This window comes from Trichoplusia ni, chromosome 5, assembly GCF_003590095.1.
Source record: "Trichoplusia ni isolate ovarian cell line Hi5 chromosome 5, tn1, whole genome shotgun sequence".
In the NCBI taxonomy this organism is placed as follows: Eukaryota; Metazoa; Arthropoda; class Insecta; order Lepidoptera; family Noctuidae; genus Trichoplusia; species Trichoplusia ni.
This window is the reverse complement of record NC_039482.1, coordinates 12288113-12312612: the sequence shown is the minus strand read 5'-3', so window position 1 is coordinate 12312612 and position 24500 is coordinate 12288113. Positions and strand designations below refer to the sequence as shown.

Genomic DNA, 24500 nt, shown 5'->3' with positions numbered 1-24500 from the left:
GTGAAGAATTTTTACGTACACGTGACTAGGCATTATGGTCTCGTAGAGGTTACACGCATCGAATGGAATCATTAATTATATGTTTTGGATTTTTAAATATGTATGGTTCGGGACGTGATGTTGATTCACCGGTTTTTGTTTAGAAAAAAGTAGAGTTTAGGTACAGCTACAACCGTTATATGAAAAGAAATATATACCTAGGGTTAAAGCCAGCGTTTTTAAGTCCAGTTAAATTAATTCACAAAAGATTATAAACAAAGCCCGAACATGATTTGAGATTTTCAACGAAAGCAGTACTTAATATTATTGCCGTAAGTTTAATGTTTACATACTTATTTTTAGGGTACCCAACTGAGAACCCTATTGAGAATCCACTGTCTCTCCGTTCATAAGTGGCATGAAACGGTGTAACTAAACAGTTTAATAACTAAATAATAATAACAAATCATGAAATAAGTATCGAGGTGAAGCAACTATTGATATGGTTAAATATTTGATAGTAATGATTTTTTTTTCTAATATATTTTGTTATTTTTATTATTAACTGCAATTGACGATCGTTATTGCATATCGCACTAAATTAATTAGGCTATTTTTCACTCAATTCCAGAACTAGGTTAATATCTTCATTACTAACGTTAATGATTCCCTAAAGCAATTATAAACAGTCCCTTTAAAACGAAAACTACGCAAGAATAACAGCTGTTGGAACAAAGCCAGACCTATTAAATATTATTATCACACTTATTTTAGGGATTTCTTATTGATAGTGAAACTTTTATCCCTGAGATAATTCGAAGTCTAGTCAGTCTGATGAATAAACAGTTTAACACAGGTAAAAAATGAATGTTAAGCAATGGTTTCCAAGGTCGATTTTTGGATGAGTGACCAAAATATACTGACATTCTTATTTCTGTTGATGATTGAAAACGTTAACAATGGAAATAAATAAAGGATAAAAAGAAAACAAATAAATTAACATTTTTTTTTCTTTTTATCCTTTATTGTCAGTTTAATGTCAGTCTATCTGCGTTTGATTGATCGTGAGGTGGGCTAACCTGTAAATTATCAAGAGTGATGAGTCCGTTCAGTGGTAAATAAACTTTACGTCGTAGTATCGCAACCAAAACAAACGTTTATTTTGAAAATAGCCCTTGTGTATATTTTAGAAATATATTATATAGCTCTGTAGGTATATGTATCTTAAATCATTACACAAAGTGTTATTAAAATAAAGCAATGATAGTTTTAAATTTGAAATATTCTACGTAAGTTTAAGAAAAGTGACATCTAATTTTCCTGTAAGGTTTTTAAAAAATATTTCATTTTTGTTTTTATTATTCAAAAAATATTCCTCAATATTAACTCAACTCACATGCTACTAACGCAATTTTTAAATCTTATCTGACGCAGATAAGATTTAAAAATTAATTATTAATTAATTCTTCTGCATGTAATACTCGTACATATTTTCAGATCGAGTCAAACCACATTATTATATTTAGACTTTTTGCTGAATTTAATTAGCACCCATTTACAGTTACTAGGTACAGTAAGTTAATTATCTTTACGTCAAGAGTTCAAAAAATATATTGCGTTTTATACGCCACATTCTTGAAACAAACTAACTCCACTCTCTTCACCCAATGTCACTTAAAGCAGGTTAACACATACATTTTTATAGAAAACAATGAACAAAAAAGTTTGTATAGGTCTAATAGTTTTTGCACAAATGTCTTGGTTCTCGCGCATGCGTCCTTGCGACTGTTTGGCAACTTTCTGCGTTCCAACGCAGCATCCGCGTCAGTCGTTTTTGTGATTGCAGTGTGACGTCATTGTAGGAAACTAAACTCGTCTGTGTTACTCTTCGGGAATCTTTGGAAAAAGTTATTTAAATCTTTGTGCGAAATTTCTGTAGGTTGTGCCTTAAATATGAAGTGACTTTGTGACTCTTCCTTTCTGGGAAACGAATGAAATTGAAAAGTGTCATTCGGAATGGAATAAAAACGACATTATACATTTTTAGGTAGATACTAGCATACACAAAGGTGTCCAGCTTTGTACAGAATCTTATTAAATTTTTACTTAAAATATTCTATACATTTGATATCCTTATATTTTTTCTCTGGTTCTGTTTACATGTTAGCCTCTTATGGACTATTTATTAGATTACGTGTAATTTATGGAAGATCTGACTAAATAAGGGAGAGTAAAAAAGAACGCATCTTACGTCTCTAATTTTTTTTTTCGGAGATCATTTTGAAAAAAAAGGAGATCTGGCAAAAGTTCAATACAGTTTACATTGTACGAAACTAATTCAAACAAATATGATTTACTGGCACTAAATCTTCGAATCAAATAAAACAAAACACTATAGACTTCCCAAAACAGTAACCATACATATTCAGTTGTTTCGGAAGCTTTCGCAAGTAGCGTTGTGATACAATGATGCATTTGCATCCCACACAGCGCGTGGGCTCTTTGCCAATATTTCACCAAGAAAGTATTTACGAGTACTTTAAACTACCAAATTGTTTATTGTATCGATTTCCGCATGCGGTTTTCCTATAACCACGTCATTTGGAATTGTAGAAACAAAAGGCTGACGGTTTCCGCAAGATGGCTTAAGCAAATTTACTGCCAAGGCACGTTTTTCGTATGGACGCAAATTCTAGTAATGATGACTAAAAAATCTGGTCTAAAAACCCACTCCTTTTGGAGAAAATCTTAGGAAAAATTCAAGGACCAATTCAAAATATTTTCGTCTCCGACCAAGTCCTTCGAAAGCAGCTTGCAATAACCTATCCCTACCTTGACTTAAACCTCTTAAATTAAATACATTTACCTCATAAACATTCCAATCTTCTAATACATTGTCATCCTCAAGTTTATAGCAGAGAGCAAGGTAAGTACAATTCCTTGCAATTCAGTTTGTGTGCACGGCAACGGGTAATAGTGTAGGCTTTGTCGATTACGCCTAACTTATTGGATATTGTTGGATTCAATTTATGCTCGGATCAAAGTACTTCGAAAGCTCTATCGCAGCTTATTGAAAATAAGGCTGAAAGTTCTTGCACAAAATATGATAACTTTTGTTGTCAATTGTGGGTTAGCAACAATGGTATATCTAGACTTGGTAAGCCTTGGGTGGATTAAAAGAGAATATCTTGTAATTTGAGTTACGTTCTTGATATTAAAGAAGCTATTTAAGAGCATAAATTGTTATTTGTCCCACTGACAGAAGGTGCAGCAAATGGCTATTCTTGTTAAAGACATTGTCGCTCGGAACTAAGTTCTGAAGTTCATCACTGCCGTATTCGGCTAAAGCGACGTGCTGTTTTCATAATTTAGAATTCAAATGTTTGATTTATCAACAAAACCTAAATAAATATGTACTTATATCTATCATTGCAGATACAACAAGTATCCACTCGATACATCTACACTAATATATAAAGGTGAAGAGTTTGTTTGTTTGTTTGAACGCGCTAATCTCAGGAACTACTGGTTCAAATTGAAAAAATATTTTTGTGTTGAATAGACCATTCATCGAGGACGCTGCTACTAATAGGAGCGAAGATACAATGGAAAATGTGGAAAAAGCAGGGAAAATTATTCATCTTCGAGGGCTTCCGTTCGAAAATTCCTAACATCCAACCACGCGGACGAAGTCGCGGGTAACAGCTAGTGTCCTCATAATTCTCATCAAGTCACCGAATGCTAAATACTATTTAGTTGGTGGTTAATCTAATGGTGCATGTGAGAACGATTGTCTACCTGCTGAACTGGCAGTTATTGTTCTCTTTGACTGTAATAAACCCGCAATGTACAGTATTACCGCTAAGCCTAGAAACTCTGCGGTCGCAAAACGCGCGGGAAAGTCTGACGGTGCTATTCTGATGTGTTTACGAAATACAAATAATCTAGTCATATATTTGATGTCTATACTGTTAGTTATAAGACAAGTAACGTACATACGACTCCAACACAGTTTCGAAAATTATGTCTAAGTAGTTTTGTTGGAAATTGCACCGAATTAAATATTTTAGAAAATAAAGCGATAAAATAGGTCGTCATTGCTAAAAGTATCTCGTGTTGATTCAATTTGAGTACTTAGCACAATGCTTAAAGTTAAAACTTCGACAATTTATTCCATCGTAATATATAATAAACGTGTAAAAGTGACGATATAATATCATACTTACACGATTAATCATTTAATTTTACAAGATTTTCATTAAGTAAAGTGAATTAAACAGTTACCACACTGTTACAACGAAAGCTTAATTTCTCAAAACAGCCAACTATCACAGTGAAACACAGAATTCTTAGATTCTTTCACTTATATTTTTAAAGACAAAAGAGGTGTGAATTTAAACCAGTTCACTTATAAAGCAAACACATACTTAGCTTTTCAACGATTTCAAATCATCTTCACACGTTCTCTCTAATCCATAGACAAATAACCAACATATTACTTATCGAATAAGTGTGGAATCTAACAGAATAGGACCGTCGTATTTACGTCATGTCGTAAGGTTTCCGTTGCTAGAAAAAAAACTTACAAACACGGGGTCTATCGCCATCTTTAAAACGCATACCGATGCTCTTGTGGGAGCAGGATAGCGCTCTACACTTGCGTAGAGCTTCGTCTCGCTTACACATATGCTTTAAAGCTACTTTAAAAGTTCGTGGTAGATATTGCAGTGGGGAAATGAGAAAACTTGACCACTTTCGTTACGAAATCAACGACAAATCAGAATAAGTACTCTTTTAATTAGTAATTAAGAGCACGTGTAAGTATTTTAACATGTATCTGATTAGTTTAATGGTTGAACCACGAGTTAAAGTTAACCTGTGGCGAAAACTGTTTTAATTGATCTGGTTTGTCGGAAGTAGTTTAAAAGCTGCTGTAATTACCGTGTATTAGATCATTAATGAGGTTTAATTAAGTATCTTATAAAAAGTATAAGATTTATTCTTTGGAATTATAGGTCTAAGCGTTTTAATAAAAATAGGTAAGCCTAGGCTGATTCTGGACGACTTATTAGTTACAGAAGTAATATTTTTGATCCCTGGTTTGGTTCTTTTCTTGAATATCGTCACAAGTAAATTGAACATCAATTCGGGGATTAACAACAATGAACTGAAACGTACCTTGCTGTCTGCAGAATCATAAGTATGGGGTAGTTTATAAGGACTATTGAAATATTTGTGCCGGGGTTTAAATTTATAACTTTAATAAGATTAACTATCAGCTTAATAGTAGAGCTATAACTGCAGCTTATTCTACTTAGGTCATATTATCTGCACATCAGAGTACTCCGCAACCCCCGAGTTAGTTTCGACATTTCTTCTCAGGGCATCTAAAACTGATGGTATATACCCCTTACATAATAAATTATTTCATTTATTTTTATACATTTACAAAAATATAAACGACATCGGTGGAATAAATTAAAAACAAGTCACATAATATATTTATGTTCTAATATTTTCCGAAACATTATCATATCTGGATGTTAATATCTCCTGCCACATAAAATACTTGTCTAAACACATAGTATCATTAATCTCTAAACTTTCTCGAGATAATATCAAGAGCTTACGGTTTGACAGATGAGGACTGATACAAAAACAATAGAAAGGTTTCATAGTAATCTGTCTGCGAATGTTGGTTTCTTTTGTCAGAGAGAGGTTATGAAGTAATAAGGAAGATATCATGTAGATATCATACATTGTAAGAGTGATGTAAAGTTTCTAGACACTTTCGAGATGGTATATTTTACGATCGATACTATATTACCATTGTTCAAATAACATTTGTATCCAGATATATGTATGAGATTGTGTTTATATGTTTATTACCTCTTTTTTCCTAAACCGGTGAACCGATTTTAATGAAATTTGGTTTGGCGGTAGCTTATACCTTGGATTACCTCATAGACATGTTTTATCCAACTTCTTTAAAAGAGGATAATGTTTTGGCTACTTTAACCGAACCCAGCCGAACAAACCTGCTGCCTGCTTGCCGTGTATTGTATATGCATCATTATTTGATAATACATCCCTAATAAAGGGTCCCTACAAATTATAAATTAATGAAACAGCACCAAAAGAGAAAGGACCTTACAAATAATAAGTTAAAACTCCTTAACCCCAGCGACAGCTGTCAACAGATAGCTGTGAAAACAATGCATGATTCGAAAATATCGCGCTATCGAGATACAGAAATAACGAGCTGTAGTCGGGTTCCGCATACAATTTGCAGCTGCTTTTTAGTACTTTGAAGTACTTCATTACTTGGGTATTTTGTTCAATTATTCGTTACAATGATTTCAGCTCCTCTGAATTATCCAATTGCTAAAATGTTGAAGGGTCACTTTAACTGTGTCTCACATTTTTCACTTTTGTATTAAGTAGCTTGCTAGCTGCTTACGGTTGGTTTGAACTCTAACGAGTAGTTTTACAGTCAACAGAAAAAGTAGATGATCAAAGTCAGAAATTCAATAGTACTTAAAGAACGGAGTTGAATTTGAATTTGGAGTTCGCGACAGAATTCTGTGACGTCGACGTGATTCTGAAGTCTATCTTAGATTATACTGGGCTGGCTCGTACCTGAAGAAGTAAAAACAGTTCTGACGCTTAAATTAGTACGGTATTCTAAAACGACACAGTATGAATATCAAATTCGAATGTCGTGATCCATTTTGATTAAGATAACAATAATAGGATTAGCTTAATACATTGTTGATGTGGAAGTATTGTTTGTTTTAGTTAAGACATAATGCCTACAGCGTCACATAAGCAGACGTATTTAAAGAAAAGAATAAATACGATTTTATCAAGTTTAGTTCGTTAGCCTTTGTACCCCAGTTTAGGCTCGGGCGAATAGTGTTTGTGATTTTTCCCTATCAAATTGGTACCTGCAGAGCCAAAACTTACAGTTTGGTTTTATACAAGTTTTGTTTCTTGCTGCAGTTCTTTCATTGATGCTTGACATCAACTAAACAAGTATGACAAAATCTGTCCAAATCTGTTAAGTATTTTTTCGACAAAGATTATGTAGGATAGGTTTTTCTTTTTTAAATTTAAATGAGGTCTATTTAAAGAGGCGGAATGTATTCCTACTTATAAAATACTGCAACAGCTATCACGATAAACTACAATTCATTGGGATGTAAATATCGTGTGACACACTGCCTCATTGTGATAACTCCAACACTTTCTTTATCCGACTTGTCACGATATTGCGAGGCGAGGACACGACTCCACATGCACCGATCGTGGACAATATATCTTAAGTGACAGAAATCGCCACGGTTTCACATTCCAATCTGAATCGGGTCCAGCCGTAAGGTGTATGACGGTTACGGTAGCTAGACATTGCGTAAAGCGCAAAAGCAGAATAAATTGTACTAGAAAAAAAATCGAGTTGATATTAGATTGGAGTAAATTGAAACTGGATAAAAAATCAAATTGGCTGCGCTGATTGGAGTAGCCCAACCTATATTTCAGGGAGCTCATTAAAGCTGACGCGTGCCGAGCTGTAGGATTTTCCAAAAGGGCTACCATGACCCCGGTACATGTAGTAGATGTAGGAGTCTGACACTCCCTTCCGCTCAACCCTAAGCGGAAGAACTCATTTAATGATTTCCTATCCGAAAAAGGGAGTATATTTACAACAATCGGTTATGACAAGTTAATAGATAATGCTGGGTTAATATGTTATAAGGTTGTATCGCTTTTAATGATACCTGTGATAATTTTAATGGTAACAATCGAAACGATTTTGCGGTTCCTTGCATGATACGATATACTACAAAGTTATTCTACAAAAGTAATTTGGACTCTTTATACTCCATTTCCATTTTAGGTGCAGTCATTGTGCATATTTTGTTTATATTTTGCTTTTGCTTGACATTTAATATCGTTGTCATGTCAGTGTGAATTTATGTAGAGCTCTTTCCAATTTGTTACGTAGATCAGACATGTTTGTACGTTTGTCATCATTTCGAAATCGCGATTAGAAATACCCTTCTAACATGAGAAAGTGCATAGCAAATGAATAATTTAAGGTCTTCAAATAACAAAACAAAAAAGGAACTTGTCCACTGAAAGTGTAAATAGGCATTTGCAATAAAATGGCACAAACAACTTTTATTAACAATGATCTAGACTCTTAAAAACATGTACGAAGATACCTATGCTCAAAAAAAGCAATGACATTTGTGTTACCCACGTACCTATGCTTGCCATATGCGGGGATCGAACTCACGACACTTGGCGCTCAGTGGGCTTGGAGCGACCTCAAACACTCGGCTATCCATGCAGTCAAATGCCTGTTGTTTCATCATTGAAATGCCATCAAAACTATGTTTTGTTAAAAGTATTATTTTTATAGCCAATGAGATTTCGCTAAACAAATAAAAACTACATTGGTTATAGACATTTATTTACGCAACGTGTTACGAGAACGAGGATTTCTAATTGATTATCCTAGATTCAAATAGTTTCGTACCGTGCAAACATCTAGTTTTAATCTAAAGCCTATAGACCACACCTAAACTTCACAACCAAAGATAATTTTATGACACAGCTGCAGAGGCTTTTGCAAAATCACTCTTTTTTATTATTGGTTTAAAGAGAGGTCAATTATAGGTACCTTAGTGCTTGTACAACCCCAGAAGTGAATTTACATATCATATATTCTTTTCCATTTGTAAATAAATAAAGAATAAAAACATATGATTAGAAAAAAGAATCGACCTGTGTCCCAGTGCCTTTAAAAAGTATCGGGTCTCTTCCCATAGCCCGTGCGCGAGAAGATGGAAAAATAATAAATTGTATCGCAACCAGAATTTAAAAATTACTCGTTTTTTTCTTAGATATTGTGTAAGCCAACCTTCTTCCAAAGAGTACATTAACAACCATCCGTTACAAGTTAACTGCAGTTTAATCTCGATGCTGTTAATCATTATTTTAATATCTAAACACATTATTCTTGATACACATTATTATACATCATTGTGTTACAGTATCAAGATTTCTCTATTTCTTAACATAATTAAGGCGTGCTTTTCCTATCATAGTGTAATAAGAATGCATAAATATTCGCATGCATTGCTATTAAGCTGTACAGTGTTATTATTATTGATCTATTAATTCCATAAGTACCTATAAATTATTTACTATCGTTTCAAAATGGTTAACGAATCTCTACTTTTTTAGGCGCCATCATGTAGGATATTTGGTGTCAGTTTCTGTCACACACTTTTTTTGTAACATCTTTCTTCAGACTTATAACTACATCGAGAATGAGGTTATTAAAAGCAAAATATGACACTTCAAAGAACAGCAATATAATGAGAATAGGAAAAAAATAAGAAACGACCCCTAATGATAGCTAATAGCTGATTATGAGGTTTCTGGGGATTGTATACTCGTTATGGAGGGTTATCACCACCTCTCGAACCAAGTCTAAAGCGAGAAAATAAGAAGCCGCTTTAAATCGTGCACTGTAGTCCCACAACAATAATTATCTTTCTTCAAGACGTGATGGCAAGTCTTAGAAAATGACCAGAACGAAAAACACGTGTAAGCAATAACGTCTACATAGATTTAGTTTGAAAGTGGCACAAACAATGAGTTCAATTCTTCATGAAATCGATCGACATACAACCACAAACCAATGATCAGTGCACTTGTTGGAATGAGATCATTGGTGAAACAGATGATCTGTATCGAGGCTTGTCACGACATCTCAAGATAAGATATTGAAATCATGGTTTAAGGACATTCTTATACCCGAATTAAATTTTTAGGTGGCCAAGTACGGGTTTGCATACATATCTTTCAAAGAAAAAATAAACGGATTTTCATACTTTTGAAGTTTTGATACACGAAATTACCGGTTCTTAACCAAGGGAGTTTAATCCTTATGCCACTTTTTAAATATGTATACTGTGTTCTTTCTTAATATCAAGAAAGATGGTCAAATTACTGAAAGAGGCATTTTCTTGGTACTGATAAAGCCGACTTGCCAGTTGGTCTAAAAGTTAGTGACCCTACTATGCCGAAGGTCGACGGTTCGATTCCCACCCATAACAAATGTTTGCTTTATGAGCACGATCATTGCGATTTATCTAAGTAAGTTTATCAGTTGTCTAGTACTCACAATTAAGCTCTGCTTAGTTTGAGGCTAGACGGCGTTGTGTGAAAGTTTTGGAGTATTATTATTATATTAAGAAGCATAACAATATCTTTCGAAAAATTATCGCTGTCTTTAGTTAGATAATCCCTCCACAAACTATTGTTTAACATGATGTTTGCACGGTAAATAACAATGTAGGACAATCAATTAAAATGCTATTTGACGTAACACGTTGTGCAAATAAATGTCTGTACCCAATATTATTTTAAAAGCTAATATTTGTTCTGCGAATTTTCATTGCCCATACCTAACCATTATTACATTTCTTACAAAACTTAGTTTTGGTGGAGGATTTCAGAGAACCTCTTTATTTCTCTAAAGTGCTCTTTTAGGCCACCGAGACTATTTAACTTTTGGTCTCAAAGCAATAGTATTTTTAGAAACCCTTTCATGTCCTTTAACTTAAAATCCAGAGCATAAAAAAACTTTAGACACGTTACACAAACTTTGTGGACCTTACATCAGACACAACAATAACAAAACATCTGGCATTTGCGAATATCACAATTTATTTCCAGATTGACGGACATATAACATATGACGAAATTCCAAATAACTCTTGAAAGCAATTGCTACATGATTGTAAAACTATTTTATGTGCATTCAGGGTATCTTAATGCCTATATAAACTTGGCTTGCAACACCACGGATCGAGGACGCCTTTGTCACACACTTGCGCAAGCGCAGCATGGCGTTCTAATTAAAAGTTAGTTGGGACTGAAGAACTGAGATTTTTGGGGCGACACCATAACCTGAATTGTTTAGCAGTGGAAAACTATACAAAGAAGAATTGTTGAATGCAAGTTTTAAATTTGAATACTCTGAATGTTAAATCTAGAACTTTACCATGAGATTACAATATGAAATAATTGAACCAGTAGATTCATAGTTGTTTATAAAGGATGGATCTCGTAGAAATATCCAGGGTCCAGAAGGGTATGTTCATCGTTGTATGAAGGATTGCAACGCATTGCCATACACCGACACAAAAACGCGGATGACGTAGCACGGCGGTTCAGGTTTAGTCGGTAAAAGTCTGACACTACCCATTTCCTCCCCCGAGGGAGTGGGTGTCCATAAGGATTCCCCCGCCTTACCAATAAAAAAAGGTATGTTCATCGTACCTACATAGAAATCAAAGTTTCTTCTAGTTTCTAACGGATAATGTACGTAAAGTCTTGCCAATCAATTACGTCATCATTCAGTAATTGAATTTGAATAGACAACCTCCTTCGTTCGCCAGACTGGGTAATTGAGGAGATGCCACCGTTACACCTCCATTCAGTCCAGGAGGTCAGCTGCGATTGGCACGCCTCATGCAATATTACCTATATTCGTCACGCAACACGCACGCATATGTCACGATTTGGCAAACAATCGCTATGGACTCAATGATGAATGATCATTTGCTAGGACGATGCATGGATGAAAGGATGTTTTAAGTTGCTATGTGGCTTGCTAATAGTTACAGTTGGGGCTTTTTACTTTAATGATACAACGGCCTTACTATTTCAACTCTTGACCGCACCGCTGGGTCAGTTCATGATGGACTCCACTGGGATGTAAAACTAGTCGGGTAATCCCGACAAATACGCGTAAAGAAACTGTAGCATATCAATCTCCGTAAACTTACTTTAAAAATTGAGCTTTTTCATAAATACTATCTAAGATTTCATTTTTATGACTAGTTCCAAACGAAAAGAATCATGAATTGGATTAACACTTTGTAGTTTTACGAGTTTAGATGATACGAGCCTTTCTACATAAAACTGGTGCTATACAAAGGGAAAACAACACATAATGGCTACATATATACCTATATTGTGTGAATTAAATAAAAGTCAGACAGTGTAATGATATGTGCAGGTGTAACATCTGTCCATGAAACATGCGAATGTATCCCCAAACAATAGCTTCACCACCTTTCATGTGGGGGACTACATTCCCGATGAAAAGTTTAGAAGGCAATGAGTTAAGTATTATTGGCAATCGAAACGATTTTACGATTTACATTTCAATCTCGCTGAAAAATAATTGCTACCGATGTTTAAATCTCTCTTTTTGGTATGGTTAGTTCCATCCTTACTTATGGACACCCGCTTCCTGGGATGAGGAAACGGTTATAGTCAGTCGTATCCGCGTTTTAGTGTCGGTGCATGGCTCTGCGCTACAATTCTTCATGAGAATCAATGCTTATGTGGAGGACACTGCAGGTAACTCAATGAATCTCGAGGCGATTTATCTACATATAGATATTATAGATATATATATATATATCGTATATAATTAGGTATTTATATTGTTTGTGCAGTTTTTATCCCTTATCGCTCGTTATCGGATGATGTCGGAAGATTTTGTAGAATTACACCGCGATAAGCGTGTGAGCTGTTTTAGTGTGATAAATGGATTACTGTTTGCATATTTATTATGCAAATGTGTTTGGAAAATCACATTGACTCACAATATCACTTTGGATGAATTCAATGATATTGTTAATCCTTGGCGTTTCTTTAACATGAAATGTTGGCCACCGTCTTTGCACCGTCAGTAGTTTTGACGAGAAAGAATAATATACTACCGCACAAACTTATTATTGTAAATGTAGGTCGATCTCGTAGCATCTGAGCACGAAAACTTTAACAACAATTTCTGATCAAAGGGACTACTTTCAAACCATACAAACTCATTTCAACGATCGTCCTACTAAGCTAACCTAGTGAGCCCATGCTAGCTTTTAGCCCATTCATTGTGAATGCCCAATGACCCGCGACAACCATTCGTAACGTGCGATTGACGGCGACCGAGTTGCGATCGCTTCCTGGTTGTGACGCAATTGCTGACTACGAAGTAAGGGCTTACGAACCTCATTGGGAATGCAATGGTATAATATTTCCTGTGAAATATTGGTAAGGCACGGATAGACGACTGGTAAAGGTCGCGGTTGGATCTCTGCTTGTAACAAACATTTTTATCCACGAATTCTTGCTCCGAGTCCCCCAAAATCTATACATATAATAAAATTGTAGAAAAGTGAAAACTGTACATTGAATATTTTTAAAAAAGAATAATTGCAGCGTGGTCTACGAACGATTCCGATGCCGAAAATATGATTTTTAGAATTTTTGTCTGTTTGTCTGTTTGTCTGTTTGTCTGTATGTATGTCCGGAAAGATCTCGGGAAGTACTGGATAGATTTGATTCAAATTTTCAGAGAATATCAACAAGAGGTCCGGTCAACATACTTTTTACTTATTACCCCGCTTTTCGTTACAGGGGGTGAGCAGGAGCCTTTTATATCTATAAACGAATATCAAATTATCTCATAAACTACCAAATATATTTCGTTCAAATTTTGCATGAACCTTGTCGTTCACATGATACAACAAATATACAAAAACCATAACGCTACTATGCAGGGGGCATGAGCAGTAAACTTTTCAATTTTTGGACTCACCCGTAACATCGTGTAATACAATTATGAGGTGTATCTTCACCCCATTGAGTAGTAGGCAGCACGGTCATCAATTTACACAAAAAAACATCACGCTATTTATCTTAATACTTTTGACAGAGCGATAATAGGATTTTTCGAAAATAAATCATTTTCACAAAATTAGTTATTTTATTCGCTTTCAAGTCTGATATGGGCCTACCGCGACTATTTCACAAGTAAAATAAAAGAAACATAAACTAATACGTTTTTTTTATGCAATTGTTACCGTAATCAGTACATTCTTAATAGAAAGGAACTTAAATTATATTTATTTTTATTTTTATCGATGTACTAAAATTACTCAAGTTCAATTGTATATGTATATGTTTTTAGCTCGGTAATGTTGGCGATGCTACTTCAAGATCAAAACATTCGTAGTGACACTCAACCCAAAGTTGCATGTAGTTCTCATTGATCTCATCTATAATTATGCATAACAAAAAAATTACTGAACGACACAGTTAATTATTATTAAATGATGTAACGGTTTACTCACGCGTATTTATCGGGGTAGCCCGACTAGTTTCGGACCCAACCGGAGTCCTTAATCATGAGCAGACGCGGCGGGATCGCGAGTCGAACTGACGTCAGCGGCCGCGCATCTCGCTGCGTAGCGTCGCGCCCGCGCCGTGAGCGGCGGTGGGGCCGGCGACGCCGGTGGCGCGGGTGGGGGGTCTGCTGTCGTCATTGGCATCGTCCGTGCTCCCGTACTGGCTGAGTCAGTGCATACTATGCTGACCGCGTCGCTTTCCAGGCTTGGCTTCGTATGACATAACGCAGCATTCAATGCTGGTTTCCACGCTGGTGGCAGTGTCCATCCACGATCTCTATTGAAATTCGGGTGACGGCTGATTTCTATAGCCTCACGTACTTTTCGCGGCACGAAGTATTTCTCCTTCGCTAGTACGGAGGCTTTGTCGAAACGTATGTAGTGTGCCGTCCCCGCATTACACACATGTTCTGCCACTGCCGACTTGTCGGTGTCCATGTTCTTCATGCTGCGTATATGTTCGCCAAGTCTGGTTGCTACATTACGCCGGGTTTCCCCAATGTAGCTCAGGCCGCAGTCGCACGGTATTTTGTATACTCCCGGGAAGCCTAAAGGATCCTTGTCCTTGGGAGAGCGGATCATCTGTCGCAGTTGTCCGGGTGGCCGATAGATCGTCTTGATGCTATATCTCCGGCGTAACAAGCGACCTATCTTGTCTGTGACACCCTGCACGTATGGTAAGTACGCAGGAGTCCGCTCAGCCTCCGCCGGACGCTTGCGAGCTTCGCCCGCAGATCCCAGGAGACGTCTACACTTACGCCACTGATATCCATTGCGCTCTAATACGTCACGTACATGCCTCAGTTCCGCATTGACGTATTCATGGTCGCAGAGAGCGAGTGCTCGGTTCAGCAGCGTACGAGGCACCGAAGATAGGTGTGAGGGGTGGTGATGGGAGTCGGCTCGTAGGTACCGGTCTGTGTGCGTTGGCTTCCGGTATACGGTATGAGTCACCCGTCCGTTCGGCTCTCGGATGACCAGTACGTCCAGGAACGGTAACTTTCCTTCTTTTTCCTCCTCTATGGTGACCTCTATCTTCGCGTGCACCCGATTTAGGTGTGACGTCAGGTCCTTCAATGCGTCCCGGGCGACGACAGCAAAGATATCATCTACATATCGCCACCAGTATCGCTGTTTCACGTTTGCAGAGTCTAGTGCTTTTTTCTCAAACCACTCCATGAAGATGTTTGCCACAACGGGCGCCAGTGGTGAGCCCATAGCCACTCCGTCAATTTGGAGGTAAAAGTCCCCTCGCCACAGGAAATATCCACTTTTAAGACAATACGTGATACTCTCAACGTAGCCAGTAGGTAGTGTAGTTCCGCCTAAAAGGGTTGTGATAATTCGTATGACCTCATCTACTGGTACGTTGGTAAACAGCGACGTAATGTCAAAACTAACCATTATATCTGTGTCCTGCAGCTGTATACCCTCTAGCAACTCAACAAAATGACGGGAGTCTCTCACGTAGCTACTCGTTTGGCCCGTGTATGGTTGTAATAGTGTAGCCAGGTGACGCGACAGTTTATAGGTCGGTGCGTCTATCTGGCTAACTATAGGTCGTAGGGGCCAATTTGATTTGTGTATTTTTGGCAAACCATAAATTTTGGGTGGTGTCGGATTGAGTGGACGTAGTTGTGCTACCAGCTCCTTGTCACCGATGATGTGGAGAAGTTTGTTTATCTTCGTCGTGACTCGGGATGTAGGGTTGTAACTAACTTTACAATAAACACTTGTGTCGCCCACCATTTGCGTTATCTTGTGTTCGTACGCTTCGGTGTCGACGACTACAGTGGCGTTACCTTTGTCGGCCGGTAGCACTAACAATGACTCATCATTGCGCAACTCCCGCAGGGCACTAACCTCCTTGAGGGTAATATTGCTCTTAGGCAGGGGAGACTTACGCAATAACGTAGACACATCCTGGCGCAGGCAATCAGCATCTCCGTGAGGTATTTTATTTCTGAAGATGGTATTTTCAATATTTGTAATAATATCCTCAACGGGTATTCTGCGCGGTGTTGGTGCAAAGTTGAGTCCACGGGATAACACAGACACAGTGTCCTCGGACAATTCTTTGGATGACAAATTGACGACCGTCACTGCTTCAGTACTTTTTGTCGCGACCTTGAGCGACTTATGCGGGTAGATGTGTTTAATTAGGTTCGTCAATTTGTGTTCTTGCCGTTTTGTTGTCTGCGTACCTATGTTCTCAGCCCGGCTGTGTGTCATGGCGTCCAGCACTGTCCACATATCATTATCTAAGAACCGCGATAACTGTAGATGTAATTCATACACGCACTGACTCACGCACATATATCTACGACGGTAGTCTGATATCGCACGGCACAATAGCTTTCTACTCGCGACGCTAAAAAACTCTTCGTAATCCCGAATGCACTGTATTGGTTTTATCTGGGCGAACTTGGGCACAACATCATTATCACGGCACTGCACTAAAAACCTTAAACCACACTCGAGTCTCTTACGTTTGTTTCTCAGCATTGAATGCTGCGTTATGTCATACGAAGCCAAGCCTGGAAAGCGACGCGGTCAGCATAGTATGCACTGACTCAGCCAGTACGGGAGCACGGACGATGCCAATGACGACAGCAGACCCCCCACCCGCGCCACCGGCGTCGCCGGCCCCACCGCCGCTCACGGCGCGGGCGCGACGCTACGCAGCGAGATGCGCGGCCGCTGACGTCAGTTCGACTCGCGATCCCGCCGCGTCTGCTCATGATTAAGGACTCCGGTTGGGTCCGAAACTAGTCGGGCTACCCCGATAAATACGCGTGAGTAAACCGTTACATCATTTAATAATGAATCAGTCTCACGATAGTTATTATAAAAATACAGTTAATTATTACCTTGGTTCATCAGTAACAACAAGCAACATTTTTTTTTCTTAAATTTGCAACATTACATAGGCCAAAAGTATTTCGGATAAAAAAGCCCAGAAAGCTTGCATAAGAACTGCATAATAGGTATGCAATGTGAAAGATCTATAAGACCAAAGCTATCAATGAATATACATTATGTATCTATTGATAGAATAATGTCTACTGATACCTGGGATTTTTCAATATTTTAACGATTTGATCGGTCTACATCCGCCATTATAGAGACCGCACACGTGGTCCTTCCAAAAATTCCTTTAACAATTTATTGTATTCTCTACTTATTTAAAATTTTCTTCTTTCGTAGCCTGGTAAAAACAGGGGAAGGAACGAGGCTGAATAAGTCTCTGAGATCCCTAAGCCGACGAGGATTAGGAACATATTTTTGGAAATTTCCCCAGTAAGGCTGATAATAACGTGTAGCTATCAGCACTTAAATCCGTCATACAATGTCTAGAAAATTCATTTTGGCTGTCGGTATCGATGTAGTCTTTATTTAAGTTCCATTTATGCAGTAGGGATGACGGTAGGTATTTTACTTCAATGATCGACAGGTATGTTAACGAATAAAATACGTAATTTTTCTTTGTAAATTGGTATAGTAAATAGAACTCATGCACATGAAGTCACTGTTATGTTCATATTTTGCTTTGTCGTAACATCACAAATTACACATATCCTATACTTTAGATTTCTGTCATTGTCAATTTAAAAAAAAGGGGTGACTGATATTTTTTTATTATCACGCTATTTATTTATCAGCAATTTAAAGGCAAATCATAATCAAAACACCAGGGGGCAAGATAACACGTTTACCAACTTTTTTATTTTGGAAATATTCCAAATGTTTGTGAGGAAGATCAGTTTTAATATTAAGAGGACAATTAAACATGTTTCAGGAAACCGTTTATCTGGGTGCAATTTTGCAAAATCTTTTATCTTATGACACTATGTAAAATCCACAGTTACCGAGGCCGACTCTCACTTTACCAGCTCCGTCCACAAAAATAATTTGACATCTTCTTTATATCGTCAGAAAACATCGTGTGTGAAAATAACAACTGTCTGGCTATCACTGTTATTGAGAAACAGCCAGGTGACAGACAGACGAACGGACACAGGGGCCTCAGTAATAGGGTTCTGGTTTACCTCTTTGGTTACAGTACAATAATAATTTTATGTTACCTCATAATCACTGTCATAATCCGTCTAGCAATTTCAGGTGTAGGCCGTCCCAAGAACAGACGTGCTCGAAAATCATAACCCTGGAAAATTTCGAAAGTAAAACATTTTTAGCAGAAGTGCTAAGACTGAGTTATACCTTCTGTTATTTTTTCCTACTTGCACCCCCCCCCCTCCCCCATTTTTAAACGGCTCGATTTGTCAAATATTTCTAAACGAAAACTCGCACATAATCACGTTTAAATTAAAATAGTTCAATTCGTTCGGAAGCTATGATGTCACAGACAGACAGGCAGGCAGATATGTCAAAGGTATAAACCCCTCTTTTAGGAATTAAATAAGAAAAAGTCATTAAAACAGCTGTGAAATATTTGACACCAGGATAGTATCGTAAACGATGAAATGTGTTTGATTCAAGCATTTTTTTGAAAGAAAGAAAGAAAATATATTTATTTGTGCTAAAAAAGTGACGCATACACACAAAAACAAATAAATTAAAATAGAAAATAGAAGGGGGAAAATATGCGTCATAATAACACAAAACGGCCGATGCTCAGCATAATGCTTTGATAGTTTTTGGGCCGCTCAAGATTCATTATAATTTAGAAATAAAAAAGCAAGCTTAAAATATAAAAAAAAGTGTTTCATTTTCAATATTGCATTACATTTTTACTATGATCGTTATTATTAAACTTCATAGTTTTTCACATCTTGAGAATCACGCAGACAAAGTCGCGGGCAACAGCTAGTAAGGTATAGATTAACAAGTACGATGCATTAGTTTTGGCACTTTTACTCGTATTTGAACAATATTCTGGAGTTCAAAAGAAACAGCGATTCTGATTTAGTTTAGATTTTTTTTTTCAGATTAGTCACATAGAGAAAGTCAACTCGAACGAGCTTAAAAAAAAGACATGTAAAAGTGATGATACGGAATAAATGAATTCATTTAGTTAATCTCTAAAATGCATGATCATAACAGGTTGGTGTTTTTAGAGTGTGAAAACCAGACTTAATCTCGATTATTTGCTCATAGTCTAAAATAACTTGGAGAAAGTGATAAATGTCATCATAATTTACTATTGCTTATAAGAAGCGAATTAAGCGGAGCTTTTACGAAAGTTAGCTCTCTCAGCTTAGGTATATATGTAAACTAATATTAAATAGTTTATTCTCACAATGTTGCAGCCGGTTCAGACATGGTGATACGGAGGTATCACTTTTTATTTAATTGATTAGTATGTGACTAATGAATATTATATAAGTCGTCCGGAAAAGATGATGTGACAACCTTATCAGATATTCTGGGCGCACATAGCCAAGCATAATGAAAAAGCATTTTTTTACCAAAATACGTTTATGCGTGAAACAAGTTTGTCTCACGTGAACATGTAAAACACGTTAGACTCCTAATTGTGACTTCTTTAAACCTCATTTTTCAAAGATAGATTAACGTGATGGAAGTAATTTGCATGGATTTGTATGCACAGGTTGCAGTTTCGATCCCAACGCAGGCAAAGTACTAATGTGACTTTTTCAAAATTATACTTAAGTAGGTACTTTCTTTATCATTCTAAGACAATACTGACAAACGGTGAAGGTGATCTTGAGAAAACATGGTTACCAAATATTGGTAGGTATCTGAAATCGCCAAACTGCAGTGAGCTAACGTGGTGATCAATGGTCATACCTTCTCTATACGAGGAGAGGCATGTGCCCAGCAGTGGGACTTATAAAGGCAGGTATCATATTACAAAAGGTATCTATAGGGACGAACGGTACGCATATAGGCCGGTTTAATATTACAAATGGTATCTACAGGAAGCTATACAGGCTGATGTTATGTATTTACTAGCGTAGCGTAAATACACAAGGTTTGTAGTTTTTTACGGAACTTGCAAGTGAAATTGTTCACTCATCATAGCTACAGAAGAAATTACATAAGTACTTAAAATGTATTTATGGTAATAACATCGCCGTACTACATACGTTGTGCTTATAAAGCGGTATCAAAGATGGCACACACTCCGTGAGAAGAAAGTGTGAACGACCTTTTAATACATACCAACTTATAAATAATTATATTTTCTTAGTAGAGAAACTTAATGTCGCAATGAAGGTTCAACAATAATTAAGGTCAAATTCTTATCTCTTAAGAAAGCAAGAAATGTCACGAAATACAAATATGTTTATCAAAAGTAAAATAAAAAGAATGGGTAAGTACGAGTCGAACTCGGGATGGTAAGGATTCCGTACAAATAGGCGGTTGGAAACAAGAAACAACATTTTTTTTAAAGAAAGTGGTCATCAATAATTTTTTTTAGCCGTACAGCATTTTCTAAACTTCATTTTCATTTTTATTGTTTTTTATTTAAAACGGCAATACCATTTGTCATTATAACAAATGCCTAGATATAATAATAATAATTCATGAGTTACAGCCTGGTGACAGACGGATCGACATACAGCGGAGCCTCAGTAATAAAGGGGTCCAATTCTACTGGCCTCAGTTACAGAGTTCTATTTTCCCTTTCGGTGACAGAACCCTAAAAAGAAACGAAGGTAAACTTTCTTTTGACAATGACTAGGAGCGCAGTACAATGCAGTAGTTAAGCATAGCAATTAGCGTGTGAAAGGCCTCATGTCAACGTATGCATTGTGGTGACGTATGCTACCTATAATTGTATGATTACCTAGTACCTACACCGCAACTTTTAGGTAAAACAATTATTGTTTTACATAATTTTTATACAACGAGATTGTGGAGAAAGAAATTAAAAACAAAAACGAGATAATTGGGATCGCTGCAAGTTAGTGAAATTGTTGGTATTCAAAATAATAGCTTACCTTTTAAAAAAAAAACTTTGTTCAATAAAATAGTTACACGACGAAACTCCGTACAAGTATCCATAGCAATTTATTTGAGTGTGGTAAAAACCTTAAAATCTTCAGTATCAAATCATCCAATGACGTCTTATGCTTGGGCTTGAGCCGAAGGGAATATCAGACTTTTACTGACAATCCATCCATATTTTTCTTCAGCTCTTTGTTTACTCACCGGGACCGTAGTAAACCATTCAGAAAATCCAGGTACAAAAAAAGTTCTGGAAATATTAATAGCTCGCATAAATATTACATCAACAACAAAAATAGTTTCTCTTACGATAACAAGTATTATCAGAGGTCACTACTATACGTATACAATAGAGAACGCACATGCGCGTGGCGTGTATGCGAGAGCAGTAGCTCGTAATTACCGGTGAAATGGTAACATGCTGTACAATGGGCATTGTTCCTGCGTCGAACAGTCGCAGGAAGAGCCGGCGACCGCTGCCCATTGTCTGAGCGCCTGGTACTCCGGCCGAGTATTAACGCCTTTTTTGACGTACGAGTTTTTGTGAATGGACTTTTTTGTACGTTTTTTATTTAACAAATCCATACATTTGCTTCAGTAAACAATATTTCAGTTTGTTGTCAAGGGACTACAAAATAAAAGTAATTGTATTTCACTTTCGCTCTTAGTTACAGTATCTTCTTTCATGAAAGATAATATTTTTAAAGATAACATAAGTTGCTGAAGTAAATTTAATCATTGAAATTGCGTCAGAACTGTCACAAAATACAACTTGCCTATTTATTAGAAGAAAATAAATTATAACAACAATAACTTAAATTACACTACCAAGAATTCGTCGGCAAATCAATAACTTGCTAATATTAATTCAATATCGTAATTTCTGCGAAACAGTTGTAATCGATTCAACACGTGCATCGATACGAGGAATCGATGAAAATGGCAACTCGATACGATATGGTGTCGCGCACGATCCAACGAGATCGTTGCACTCGGTTGACATAAACAATCAACTTGTTAACATTGGCAGACTAGAAAGAAAAACATGACAGTTTATTGTGATCCTTTTTGCATATGGAGAGAAAAGTCGGGTTTTGAACTCTACAAAGAATTCAAAATAAACCAGGATCATGAGTGCTGAGGATATTGATATACTTCACAAGCGAAATTTATAATTACGGCTCAGAAATATTTTGAAAACATATAAAAAAGTAAAAAACCAACGTAGTATGACTCGTTTGGATTGTCTTTTGCAAGTACTTTATCTTTTTCCAAAGCAAAAACCTCCTTTATAAGTCGAGTCAGTAAAACACAATCTAAAAGATGATTTTAAAAGTTTTTTTTATATTAAGCTTCAACTGCTTTTTTCCAGAAACGTGGTTTTCAAAAATCTTCTTTTTAGTTCGCTTGATATTTAATAACAATCTTCTTTCATCTCGCTTCATTCTTTTTTTTAGGGATATCCAAAACACACCATAATCTTTGGCACCATGCTATTTGATACAGCTAACAGCACTCAACAGTAGAATGTTATGCAAAGCCTGTATGATTCATGAGTGTTGCCAAGCGTGAGAAAGGTGAGTAGAAACTGTAGCTATTATGTTGTCGATGGCGTGCCAGCCATCGTGCTAGCATCCAGTACTTCTTGAACTTGTTAGAAAAGTGTTTGTAAATATAGTTTCACGTTGTGAGCGACGTGTGTAACACTGTGATTGTCGCAAGTACTTTGCTTGGTGACTTTCGAACGTGTATTAGAATTTAGCAATTTTTGGACCAGAGAAAGTATTTTTGGGAGATTGCATCGATGTTTACTTAAGGGATTGGTGTGAAGCGAGTAATCAAACAGTTTGGATTCAAAAAGGAAAACTAATAAGCATCAGTAAGACACAAAAGAAGTTGTATGATAAAGATACTGGTAGGTTAAATCGAGTACATTGGTGATCGAGAATGTTAAGATGCGACACAAACAGTATAACATGTACTTACATATCATACCATTCGTCAAGCATTTTAATATGATCTTTCTGTAGGTACATTTTACTTAGCGAACCAAATAGACAAGTTGACGGCTAGAGCACTCCCGACAAATCAAAATGACTCAACACAAATCTACTCTTCTAACCCAAACTTTCCTTTTTATCTCTTTGCTGCTATTACTCACATGCCCATGTTTCCTGAGGGCCTGGCGCCACCTCTGAAAGTATCATAGTGCTGTTGTAGAAGCGAGACATCATACTACGCAGCATAGGGTGCCATCTCTCTTCCGCATAGTGTGATGGCCGTGAAATCTTCAGTCACCAAGATTCACATTCGCACACTCATGCAATGGAAAAATGTAAAAATAGAGTGATACCAAAATGGCGTTTGTCAACACCCACGGCGCAGGCGCGGGGAGCTCTTAACCATAATTAGGCATTCAGCTATAAACATCCGCTAGTCCGTTAACCATGTCGTAGGGTTGTCACTTGAATGAGGAAATGTGTTTCGTTATCTTTAAGATTATTTGTTTACTTTAAGAATTTATAAATTATAATTATTTCATGCGGTTGCCATGCGGTTATATGCGTGGATTTGTATGTACAAAGGGCAGGTTCTACCCAAGGGCAGGCAATTGTACCAATGTGACTCTTTCAAAATTGCATGTACAACAAACTGAATGTACTCTCTTGATTATTCGAGGAGATCACAATAGATATAAATCTAGATACTTAACTTGGAATCTGAAATAGCCAACTCGCATGATTAGCTTGCGTGGTGATCAATTCTCAAGCCATCCAACCTATATGGAAAGAAGTCTGTTCCTTGCACTCTATATATAGGCTTAGATATAGTGTGGGTATATTAAAGGAACAGAGCAAACTATGTTTCGTTTCAACAAAATAAACCCATTAAAAAAAACTCCTGCCTTTCAGTTCTTGAGTAGCGGATTCAAATTACTATCACAAATATCACTCAGAACAAGAATTTCGGATCACACAAAGGCAAGTCCAATGAGTCTAGGTTTCTAGTCAATATTTTTTAATCTATTCTCTCGCAAGTCTACGTAATGCCAGCCCTACTATCTAACGTTCCGATCCACGTATAGCAACACTCTCACCGTTGTTTCAACACGATTGCTATCTTATCAAAGATGGCCGCGGTGAATCTAACACAGGCATGACGTCACACTGTTACAAAATATACGTGCATAATATATTACAAGGCGTGCTAATCTATATATCTATAACAATAACTTTGTTTTCATCTGTAGGAAGTGGTTAATAGGAAGTTTGTGAGGTAACTTTCTGACTAGTTTAGTGCAACCGGTAG

The 24500-nt window shown here is 36.9% G+C and overlaps 1 protein-coding gene across 1 annotated transcript; it reads right to left on the bottom strand.

The window, feature by feature from the left end:
- Positions 1-12940: 12940 nt before the first annotated feature.
- On the bottom strand, positions 12941-16571 carry LOC113493981. The gene is made up of 2 exons (XM_026872058.1): positions 15051-16571; positions 12941-13216 (listed from the first exon to the last, which is right to left on the bottom strand). Exons 1-2 carry the CDS (start codon positions 16569-16571, stop codon positions 12941-12943), a joined length of 1797 nt encoding a protein of 598 aa, XP_026727859.1.
- Between the last annotated feature and the right edge of the window lie 7929 nt (positions 16572-24500).

Bases quoted from the DNA above. Each gene is read 5' to 3' on its own strand.
- LOC113493981 (XM_026872058.1), bottom strand. From the start codon at position 16,571: ATGTGCGTGAGTCAGTGCGTGTATGAATTACATCTACAGTTATCGCGG. The intron at 13,217-15,050 runs GTACGTGACGTA...TTATATGTATAG, and splicing joins TCAATGCGGAACTGAGGCAT to ATTTTGGGGGACTCGGAGCA.